Below are 12,424 nucleotides of genomic sequence, written 5' to 3'. Positions count from 1 at the left end.
TTCCATTTTTACTATATAAGCCTTGTTTTCTCAAGGCTGTCCTGGGACCACTTTCTCTCTACCTTACCTATAGAACATCCATATGCCCGGATTTCCAGCGGCATTTAAAAGTCAACATATTCCAAAATGAAACCTGCCCCCTTTTCTCCAAACTTTTTTTTTAAACCCCGACCTTCCATCTCAGAATCAATACTGTGTATGGGTTCCAAGGCAGAAGAGCAGTCAGAGTTAGGCAATAGGGGTTAAGTGACTTGCCCAGGGTCACCCAGCTAGGAAGTATCTGAGGCCAGATTTGAACCCACGACCTCCCATCTCTAAACCTGGCTTTCAATCCACTGAGCTACCCAGCTACCCCCTCAAACTCTCATGATTGTTGATGGCACCATCTTCTGAGCCATTCTGGTTCACAATGGTCCTTGATGTAACTCTCATCTAATCTGTTATTAAGTACTGTTGATTTGAATTCCATAGTCTTTCTTACATCCATCCCTTTTCCTCCTTTTACCCAATTACTGCCTTAATTCAGACCCTGGAGAATTTTTATAGGATTCCAATTGGTTTTGCATAGCTGTTAAAATAATCTTCCTAAGGCCCAGATGTGACCACCACTTTTTTATTCAACTATTTTGGTAACTTGTTAGCTCTTTCTGGATAAAAACAAAAACAAGCCTGTCACTTAAAGCTCTCCATGACATAACCCCAACCTGCTGGCCTTATTTAACAAACTTCATGTTATAGTCAAATGGCTTGACTAGTTTTTCTATAGATTTGCCATATCCTTTTTTTTTAACCCTTTACCTTCCAAGAATCAATACTGTGTATTGGTTCCACAGCAGAAGAGCAGAAAGGGCCAGGCAATGGGGGTTAAGTGACTTGCCCAGGGTCACAGCTGGGAAGTGTCTAAGGCCAGATTTGAACCCAGGACCTCCCATCTCTAGACATGGCTCTCAATTCACTGAACCACCCAGCTTCCCCCTCCCCCAACCTTTTTAAAAGAGGAGGAAGCTGAAGTCTTAAGAGGGAAGTGACTGCCCAAATTCACACAAGGCAATTTACACCCAGGTCAAGGTTCCTTCTACTTCAACACACTTCCTTGTCAGTCACATTATAACAACAGGGAAAGGATGCTCAAATATTTCTTACTTACCACACCACACTCTGAGTGAAAATTACCTTTCTTTGAAATCTGTGGTGCTTTGGAAAGATTATCACCTTATGTGCCCAGCAGTATATTTTACAGAAGACAATTAACTGAATGCTTTTTTTTTTTATTACATCTAAAGATCTCTACATAAACAGGTAACATTCAATAGGTAAACAATTTTTTTTCCAATGCATGTAATAAATATTTTCACTTGGTACTTTTATACAAACTGACATTGGTCTACTATACATTTTTAAAAGCCATTTTACTGGTTTGGCATGCGGTATGGAAACTCTAAGAGAGAAATTTTTAAGGCAATGAGTCACAGATTTAAGTTCATGGAATTTATGGTAACTTTTATATCTGTTTATATACATTTCCCTTTTGTTAATTAAACAATTAACAGCAGCACACTCTGGGACCACCAGCTATTCTCCCCCCTTTTGCATCTAAGCTGTTTATTTTTTATTTTTATTTTTTAAAAAGAATTTAACAACACTTACATTGATAAAACAAAATCTTTCCTAAAATAATTTTAAATGTGCTTTAAAACCCTGAAATGCTGAATGTATTTAAAATTGAATTTTAAAAAAATCCTTTCCACAGTTATTAATTTTAAAACTGGGCTATGACTCCAACCAGTTTCAGAAATCCAATAGAAAGAAGCAAATCACATTCTTCAGTGGCTTAGGTGAATCTTTGCTAAATAGGTAATGATCTAGAATTGTGATAATGCTTATATTAAGGAGAAGAAGAAATCTTTTAATGCTTAAAATAAATTATAATCAACCAGCCTTGGCATGGTTAAAGTTCCGATTTTGTTTGTAAAAGATGTATCCAATAATGCCCACAAAAGCAATTAAAAGCCATTTCAACCCTGCTATTCAAACAACAGTTATTTACTCATATTTGTGTGCATATATACATACACACATACAGTATTGTACAGAAACACATATACAGACACACAAACACACACACCTACTGTAAGACTCAGGCAATAGGGATGGGAGCCAAATGCCTAACGATCAGAGTTACTGAATCTGTTCATAGACAATTCACTGAAGTCGAAAGAATTGGATGAACCAAGGAATTTTTAAAAACCTCTTTCTGAGACTGAAATAATGCAGAGTGACGTGACTAATCCTTTTATCTTTTTTACTGAATTGAAAGGGTCACCAACAGATACTGACATCTGACAGTAAATAATAAAAATCACTGTCAAAGGGACTATTTAAGAAAATCCAACACAAGAAAAAATGAAACCAAGCAAGTACAATGGAATGGATACTGATACTCAAAGGGAAGGGAAGGCTAAATTTCTTTTGAGAAAGTATGAAGGAAAACAAAAGGTGAATGGAAATTATACTCTTCCCACCCTGTTTTCTGTTCTTGTTTATTTTGGCCTGGTACAATGTTTGCGATTGAGAGTCATGGAACCTAAAAGGAGAATCTTGCTGAATAAATGCTGAGTGGTTTTCAACTTCTTATCCAAAATGTTGAATTCAGTTCCATACACAAAGGTATTGACCTGAAAACTTAAAAGCTTTTAAATTTACCTTAAAAATTGTGAAATTAATGGAAACATGTGCCTTATTGTGATGTGAAATAAGAACTCCCCAAATGTTTTGCCATCATTTCTACCCCAAGGTCCAATTTAGAAATATATTACGATTTTATTACTAAATATATTAGTCTAAATGAATAAGCCAGCAATATTTCTCAAAAGTGTTTGAACAAATACCTCAATACCAGATTCAATTTATAACTGAACTATTTCCCATTTTCTGATGTTTTATTTTAACTGACATTGAATAAACTTTTATTATAAATGGTCATATAGTGAATATAACTCAGCCAGTTATGTGTGGAATACACATGCTCAGGGGAAGACTATTTAACTCACTTGTAGCTCACACACACTTATCTATAAATACATATATACACACACATATACATATAAACACAAACATTGTTTTGTTGTTTTGTTTTTTCCCCAAATTCAAGTCAACAATTTAGTGGCAGAGGGAGGCTGTCAAAACACAAAGACTATTTTTAGATGCTACATATTCATGTGAACCAATACATTTATCATACAACTGATCATACAGCAATCTTGACTTCTACCTGAACAAAAGTAGGTCATTTTGTTATCAATGCAAGGTTTAAAAAGACAACTTCATACACAAAAGGTGGTCCTTGTTCAACTGTGAAAAACAACTAGCTGACATCAAGTGTTTGAACATAAAAACCCAGACTGGAAAACTGGCAAATTTAATTTTCCTTATCTTTCCTGATAAACTTATTCCCTGCACTCTCAACCAGCTAGAAAAATATTCTGTACACCAGAGAAAACCACGTCTTCTCTGATGGTGACTTTGGGACACAAGTAGAATCACTTTTCCCCCTTCGTTTTTCTTTACCCCCCACCCCCACCCTACTTTCTGAAAAACAGCTTTCAATCTATTTACACATTCCACTATTTAATAAGAATGGTTCAGGCCAACTGATTCCATAGTTCTATAAAATGTCTTTCCTATGTCATGCATGTCCTGAAAAGGTGAAGAAAAATAAAGTCCCAAAAAAGAAAATGAAAGAAACTCTAAATGGTGGGCAATAAGTGTGGTCCAAAGCTTAAGAACACAAGCATATTGAGAGCTAGAAATTTAAAATGACGAAAGTAAAAAAAAATTATGATTTTCAAACCCTTTATCAAATAGAAGATTTCTACAGGATAAAACATATTGAGTGCTACAGAATTATTTTCCAAAAAGCATTTCCTTTTAGAATCATCTTTCAGATTTTTGGATGCTGCGTCGTGACCTCCTTTATCGGCTGCACAAACCCAGTAACAGAGCATTTTATTTTTTACTTCCTTAGCCTGGTGAACATTAAAAAAAAAAATTTTTTTTTGGTGGTGAAAACTTGTTATTCTTTTCACCAAAGCAGGTGTTCACAGACTACCTGAGAAATAATTCTGGCAACTGAGAAGAATTCTCTAACTTCTAACATTCCAACTGAAGAGTTGGAATGAAAGTATGTCAACCCTTTGAAGGGTAGGACATTCTTCCCAGGCCCATTATTAAAACCTTTTCTTTTCCCAGATAGCTTTAACCTGGTATCTTCAAAAGCAAATGTTCAGGGTGTGTGCAGCAGATAGAAGTATGTGATGGAACACAAGCAACTGGAATATTCTGCAGACTCTTAAACGTCAACTTTAAGATCTCTAACACATTTGGGGAAATGGAGAACTTGATATTCCAACTGAATACAAACTTGGATAAAATCAGAAGTGACAAAACACACACTAACACTAAAACACACTCCCATAAACTACGTTCTGAAACACAAAGGGAATGAACGCACCAGGACAGATGAGATTTATATAACTTAAGGTTGGATAAAATCTATGCAAAACACCAAACTCAACTCTGCCATTATTAGGAAATGGCATTTTAAAAAGGTGTTGTTTTTCCCCTAACAAAAACAAACAACCCCCCCCAAAAAAAACCCGCCTACAATTTAAAACTTCATACATGCAATTCCTTTTCTGTTACTGCAAAGAAAATAATGTCTTTTACATCCAAACTACAAAAATAAAACCACAGGACAAATGTAAATATTGAAAACAAAATCTTCAGAATCCAGTAAAATGAATTGAAGGTGGTTTGTGGGTGGCTGTTTTTTTCTTTTTCTTTTTTTTTTCGCGTGTTTTACCAGACAGGCAGTCTTAGGTTTATATACAAAAGTAAAACTGAAAATATAGTTTTGTTCTCTGTACATTTCTTTTAATTTTTTCCCTAAAAAAAGGAAAAAAACACACTTGTGTACGTTTCTAAACAGAATAAAGTAAAACAGAGCACAAAGTTCTCTTCTTTCTGCCAAGTTCATTGAGTCTGGGGGGGAAGGAGGAAGGGAGAGGGGAAATCAGTCCAATGAGATAATGTCCGGTATGATGCCAAAGATGGATGCTGTGTCTGTGCTGGTTCTATTGGCAACTGCATGGCCATGACCTTCTCGAAGACTGTTAGAGGAAACGAGACTGCTGTTACTGCCACTACTGCTTCCATTTGTGGTTGGTAGGGCAGTGCTACCTCCTGCATTTAACTGATCAAGAAACATCTGCGAAGAGGCATATGGAAAAAAACGAGACGAGTGTAAGAGGTCTTGATCATCTGAAACAGCTGCTGCGGCAGCGGCAAGAAGGGAGGTGTTGTAATGCTAGGAAAAAAAAGAGACAAAGAATTTGGAATTATATTTCTGAATTATGTTTTCTTCTCAGAAGCATGCAAACTTCAAGTAGAAAATGAAAATATATAACAAATCTTGGAATGTTACTTAGCAAAGACAGTTTGTATGATCAAGTGAATCCATGTACCAGTGATCATTTACCTGAAGACTTTGGTTTCTGAAACCAGAAGCAAACTGGAAATAAAAGTATTAGTGCTCTTTATCTCAATGAAGAAAGTAACCTATTCTCATAAAGCCAGATTTTAATGCAGAGAATTATAGTCCTCCCTCCTTGTGAGGAGACATTCATTGGCTAAGAAATTTGTTAGCCAAAATAATTTGCTATTGACATGAAGCAATACTGGAAAAAGGCAACATATAGGAAATTACTTTTACTACTGAAACATCAGTGAAACAAAAAATTTGAAATACTGCCTTTTAAAAAATGAGGTTTGTGGGGGCAGCTGGATAGCTCAGTGGATTGAGAGCCAGGCCTAGAGACAGGAGGGCCTAGGTTCAAATCTGGCCTCAGACACTTCTCAGCTGTGTGACCCTGGACAAGTCACTTGACCCCCATTGCCTAGCCCTTACTACTCTTCTGCCTTGGAGCCAATACACAGTATTGACTCCAAGATGGAAGGTAAGGGTTTAAAAAAAAATTAAAAAAAAAATGAGGATTGTGGTATTTTGGTACTATCATTCTGAACCTCCCAAGGAAAGTTATTTTATTTTAGATATATATGTATAGTGATACCTTTAAAAGAAATAATTTGTAGAGAAAATAAATGGAGTAATTTTTTCAACAACATACCTGATTGTCTCCTGATAAGAAGGGAAAGAAATCTAAACCTGTTAAGAATAAAAATAAAATGTTAGTATCTTTAAAGATAAGCACAATTTAATGTCTTTAAATGGTAAAAAAAATATGTATATGTACTATTTCTGTATTCTCAAGCCCTTTAATAAATATCATCCTATACTGGGTATTCTAAAAATTTTAATGTAGTTACACTGTAGAAGTGGTTTATTTGGATTTCTCCTCAAAGCTGTTTGAAGAGGTTGCCAGGCTTCAATGCAAAATAAATAAAAACAAAAGCTCAAACTTTTTACACATATGCTGCTTTTCTTGAACTCTTTTTGGGTACTTAAAGCCAGTATCAGTCCAACCAGTTATCCAGAGGTAAAACTCATTAGGGTAGGAGCGGAATATCAAGGGTGACAACAAAGTTTTGTGGAGTAAAACTTGTGTTATGCTAGCTGTCTTACTTCTCTCCTGTACAGGGTTCCAAATCATGACAGGAATAATCAAAAGGCTACCACTTGCCCACCAGGGCCTCATTCTATCTCAACTAGCATATACTTATCTTCATGCTTATTCTCACCCTCATTTGGAATTTAACAGGGTAATCAAAGAACAAGTGAATAAACTAGCATCAAACATAAAATGCTGAAACCACAATTTGGGGTGTGTGTGGCAGGGGTAGATCCAAGATAACTGACAAAAGGATTTTGGAGAAAACCAGGATTAAAAAAAAAATTGGATGACAGATAGATATATGACAAAACCATGAATATATAAATGTGAAAAAGATACTATGTCCCCATGGGATATAAATTTTCCCATTTATTTCCTCCCTTGTAATTTCCCAATTTTTCCAGTCTAAGTACTATGGTTAATGTAGTCTCACAAAAAGTATTAAGAGCAAAGCTGTAACTAGGTGAAGACCTCAGTTCTCCTTAGGAAGATAAACAAAACTGTTTAGAGAATTTTTCAACAAAATATTTTTTTAAAGCAGGTTTCAAAGTCTCAATTTTTAAGTAAAAGGCATCACAAGTTTTGGAAAAAGATGCCTTGGTTAAATAAAACACACACACACACACACACACACACACACACACCAAACTTTAGGAAATATAATATAAACCTTTACAAAAGTAACACTAAATTAAGTAGATAGGGTTATTTTTGGCAGAATTCCAATTCACAGTGTCTTAGAATCATAAGGTTTACACAGTAACATTATTAATCTAGCAATCATTTCAATCACTTAACTTAAAAAAAAAAGGAAATCATATGCTATATTTGACAATTCAAACTATTATAAAATTAAAATGCAGTTGTGGAAATGGTTTAGTATTTCTTCAGTATAAAAGCTAGATCAGCCACATGAAATAAAGTCAACTGAAGTTAAAAACATTTATTTGAACCATAGTTTAAAATGACATTCTAGACAATTGGAAAAACACAAGTTTGAGTGAAAATACAGATTTTTAACTTAAGCCAATGATAACCTACTTTTAGGAGACTGTATATAAAGCTTGCTGATCTTCTGAGGATCTGCAAATAACTGTTCCTTCCAAAAGCTATGCTGTTTTACAAAACCCAGAAGTCATTTCATTAGCTACAAGTTCTGGGTGTAGTGGCCATTAGATGTATCATACAGAAATATACATATGCCCAATTTATAGGTGAAGTACAGAAACTTGTTGGCTAAAAGCTTTGAATACTTTGCAACTTTCTAATTCTTCCTTAAACTCATTCAGAAGAGGATTATTTGGATCTGCTTTACCCACAGTGTCATCTGTAAATCTAGGTAACCTACCTTGCAAGTCATAAGGCATGGGAGTCATGTGGAATGGGTGCCTGTAGTCTTGTATAAGGGATGTGTTAATGTAGCTTGTGTCCACAGCAGGAAGGCTTGGGGTTCTTGACACTGGAGATGCTTGATGAGGCAGACTTAAAATGCTAAAAAGAAAAAAGTTTCTATAGTTCAAGTCTTAAATTTCCTTTTGATCACAGATGGTATGAAATATAAGTTCTTTTTTGCTGTAAAATCTAACTCGATAAACTCTATAGTACTTCAGGGATTGTAAAGAGAAAACAAAACCAAAATAAAACAGGTGTAATAAGAATAAATAGCACTGTATTTTGTAACTGAGTATATTGGCATCCCCCTATCCTAAATGGCACATTATCCTTAGGAGAATACACTTACATTATTTTTTTCTGGCCTTGCCCTTTTAATAGTTCTAATAAACACACACACACACACACACACACACACACAGTGTGTGTGTGTGTGTGTGTGTGTGTGTGTGTACGACAGACAGACAAAAAGAAGGCAGAACTTATACTTAAAAGTAGTCAAAGAAAAATACAATTCTGTGATGTTTCCATGGGGTATTTGATAAAAAAAAAATAGAGTTAAAGTAAGTTTTGAGACATTTAAAAGAAAACTGGCTTTGTGATTAAGAAAGTAAAGGTTTTGTTGTTGTTGTTTAGTTTTTTCCAGTCACGTCTGACTCTCTGTGACCCTATTTGGGGTTTTCTGGGCAAAGAAAATGGAGTTGTTTGCCATTTCCTTCTCCAGCTCACTTTATGGAGGAAGAAACAGAGTCAAAGGGTTAAGTGATTTACTCGGGTCACATAGCTAGTACGTGTCTGAGGCCAGATAAGAATGTAGGCCTTCCTGATTCTAGGCCTAACACTTGATCTACTATACCACCTAGCTCCGTGTTGGCAAACCTATGGCACACATGCCAGAATATATTGGAGAAAGCTGCTCCCCCCTCCCCTTCTCCACCATGTCTGAGGACATTTCTGTCATCACCTGCCCCTCTGCCCAGCAGCCTACTGGGAGCACTTCCTCCCTCCCCTGTCTGGGGTAAAGTGTGTATGTGAGGGCCCTCACATGTGGCATGAGGGTTGCAGTTTGGACAATTGATATCTAAGGTCTCTAAAAGGTTTGCCATCACTGATCTAGCTACTACCTCTAAACAGAGGTTACTCCTCACATAAAGCATGCTTTTTTTTTTTTACAAAAACCAAAACACTATGTGAAAGTAACAAAGTAAGTCTTTAGCAGCCATGAGAGTGAGGAAAGCAGCAACCAGTGAAGGACGATGGAAGGCCAAAAAAAGGGAGAACTGAAGGTCTAACAATGGAAAATAGGAGAAGAGACATTATAAGATGAGAGTTTAAATGGCTTAAATATAAGAGCATCCCCTTCTCCTCTGCACAGTTAAGAAGAATTAAAAAGAGGGAAGAAATATTAGTTAGAAACTTGAGATAAAGAGACAAAAATTAACCAAAGCAGAGTATAGCCACCAGAGTTATTTAAATAGAGAAAGAAAAGTACTGTCTCACTCATGTAAAGACTTACTTGATAGAACAGGGATCTAGCAATACAATTTTGGTAGTACAAACTATTACTTAAGAACTTAAACTTTAAGCAGCTACTCTTTGTTTCCAGGAAAAGAATCTTAGTTTTAAGACTTTACCACATTTTTATGAATTGCAGATGAAGCATAAAACATTTTTTCCTCCTTTTCATAAAAATGTACTGTCTGATGAGAACTTTAATTAAACCTCTTCAGTCTATCACAAGTAACATTTTCCCATTAGCTAGCTCCTCCAACAGTACTTAAGGGATTAAAAGCAAAAAAAGAAATGAATTGAAATATCAATCTGGTTCGGTGACAGAAAGGTATTAGAAATTTCTGTAAGACATATTAAACTGGAAAAGAGTCAGTTACAAGAGATGGAAACAGGAAAGATATTTTATATTCATTTAAATGTGCTTTCTTCCAATTACTGGCATTTTCCTTTCTTTTATAGTTCATGAGAATACTAGAATAATCAACATATTAGGTTGATTTCTCCTGTTCACTGTTAATCCATAAAGGTAACCTGGTCAAACTTTAGTATGGTAACATGCAATTACATGACACTGTTTCACAGTTTCAAATCTGATATTAGATCTGTTGTACATACATTCATGTGAAGCCACATAATCTTTTGAGAAATTGAGGAAGTAGTTCATGTGGCTAATTATTCTATCTATTTATTTTTAAAAATCCGTATCTTCTGTCTTGATTCAATACTAAGTATTGGTTCCAAGGCAGAAGAATAATAAGGGCTAGACAACTGAGGTCAAGTGACTTGCCTAGGGTCATAGTTAAGAAGTTGTCTGAGGCCAGATTTGAACCAGGACCTCCTGTCTCCAGGCCTGCTTCTCTATTCACTGAGCTACCTAGCTGCCCCTAATTAATTATTTTTTCAAAGAATAACATGGTGCTTTTTTTTTGGGGGGGGGGGGGAATAAGGAAAACAAAATTCTAAAAGAAATGCATGAAAATTGCACAAAATATTTAACCAGAAAGATATCCAGTTCAATGCTGCTATTGAACACTGTCAGATCATTACATTCATGTTTTTGCCCATGAACATTTTTAAAGTGAGTTAGTTCATACAACATAGTATATATCTTTGCACAAATATGTAGATATATTTTTAAAAATCATAGATGCTAACACTGAAGAAATAAAATGATACTCCTATACATTCCGGACACTGTGGTTTTAGAAATATCCTACAATAAAAAGCAATACAGGTAGTTGTCTAAACTATGCTAGCTTTAGGCAGGTTGAAACTCACTGTTGTTTTCTACTTATACAAATCAATAAAATAAGTTTGCCTTATTGCAAGTTATGTTACCTAGTAATAACCATAAAGCTGGACTGCTAGTAGAAGTTAATTCCCATGAAAAGAACAGCAGAAATGCTAAAAAAAATTCAAAGAAGCAAAATTATGTACATATCCATTGTTTAGCATAATTCTATTGCTTTAAATGTCTTCTACTCCCATTTTTTAAGGTTCTGAAGAGCTACTTTGGGATCAAACTGTTATTCTCTGTATCAACACTCTGCTATAATAATCACTGAGGTGTTACAAAATAATCTGTATCTTTTCTAAACTGGGGAAATAGCATAAATCTAACTAGACCACAATGATTTTGTTTTACTGGCACCAATTAATCTTGATTGTAAAGGAATATTTACCACCGTAATAACCGCAAATATGGTCAAATAGAAAATCTTGAGAACTGATGATCTTTAATATTAAACAGAGAAATTATTTCAATTTAGTGACTACCCCTTTCTAAATGTCAGGTCATAAAATTATGATGTGCCTCCTTTTTTCTCTGTCAATTTCCTTTAAGTCTCACTGTCTGTTAGCCATCAAGAAGCACTGAAAACCTGTGTGCCATGTCATGGTTGAGGGTCCCCCATCTTTGACAACATATTCCAGTTCAGTAACATCTGCCCTGCCTCTCTAGGCCACACCTCATGGAACACTTTGCTTACATCACAATCTCATGCTAAAACGCACTAAAATATATCATGTGTATTTTGTATTATAGGTATTTGTGAATCAAAAGCATGCCTGACCATAGAAGCAGATGTGCAGGTCCCCTGGGAAAATGAGATGGACAGCTTCAGTGGCATTCTGAATGAAAAGAATGTTAAATGGAGTTTTATAAGAGCAAATAATAGCTAGCATTTATATAGTGTTTCAAGGTTTGCAAAGTGCTTTTTCATTCATCAATTCATTTGAACATCTCTGATAACAATGACACAGGAGGAGAGAATGGAATCTATCTTGATTGAAAAGGCATCCATCCTGGTTCTATTATGGATATACTGTAATATACCCAAAGAAAGGTTAGTTGAATAGATGAGAAATTCTTGTAATTAAATGTAAGCTTCACAAGGATAGACATTGCCACCCAAATGCAAATCTTCCTCAGGATCTAGCACAAAGACCTGAACTTGGGAAGTGCTTAATAAAAATGCTCTGGTTGTTAAGAAGTGGAACTGGAAGGAAGGCTGGGGTGAAGGAAGTTTGGGCAAGGACAGCTCTAGGTCCAAGAACAAAGTCTGGTAATGAACCTGATGGTCCAAGAAAAGCTATAGGAACTTATTCTAGGAATAAGTTCTATAGGAACTTATCCAACCCCTGGAATATGTCAACTAGTCAAGGATTATTATTGGTTATCTGTGGAAGACTAAAGAAAAGATACCTTGAAGATGATCATGAAGGAAAAGATAAAGAGGAAGTGAGGCTGAAGGACATACATTAACTACATTTGATCCGCAAAGGATAGTTCTAAGGAGACAATTATTAAGAGGCTGGGTAGCACTAGGAAGATTCAAAGAGGAATGATGGTAGACCAACTTTAGAATACTGAGAAAAGGAACAAGAAATAG

The 12,424-nt window shown here is 35.4% G+C and overlaps 1 protein-coding gene across 5 annotated transcripts in view; it reads right to left on the bottom strand.

The window, feature by feature from the left end:
* Window positions 1-1,252: 1,252 nt before the first annotated feature.
* Window positions 1,253-12,424, bottom strand: part of PIAS1 (protein inhibitor of activated STAT 1) — a 194,428-nt gene continuing 183,256 nt past the window's right edge. For all 5 annotated transcript variants that reach the window (XM_056808709.1, XM_007479621.2, XM_007479620.3 and 2 more), the window contains 3 exons: window positions 7,978-8,120; window positions 6,186-6,223; window positions 1,253-5,365 (listed from right to left, as the gene is read on the bottom strand). In XM_056808709.1, coding sequence (XP_056664687.1) covers window positions 5,072-5,365; window positions 6,186-6,223; window positions 7,978-8,120 — 475 coding nt within the window. In that variant the 3' untranslated portion in view covers window positions 1,253-5,071. The remainder of the gene's footprint in view (window positions 5,366-6,185; window positions 6,224-7,977; window positions 8,121-12,424) is intronic.

Source organism: Monodelphis domestica, chromosome 1 (genome assembly GCF_027887165.1).
Source record: "Monodelphis domestica isolate mMonDom1 chromosome 1, mMonDom1.pri, whole genome shotgun sequence".
NCBI classification, from domain to species: Eukaryota; Metazoa; Chordata; class Mammalia; order Didelphimorphia; family Didelphidae; genus Monodelphis; species Monodelphis domestica.
Note: the sequence above shows the minus strand (reverse complement) of the source record. Positions and strands in the feature narration are given on the sequence as shown.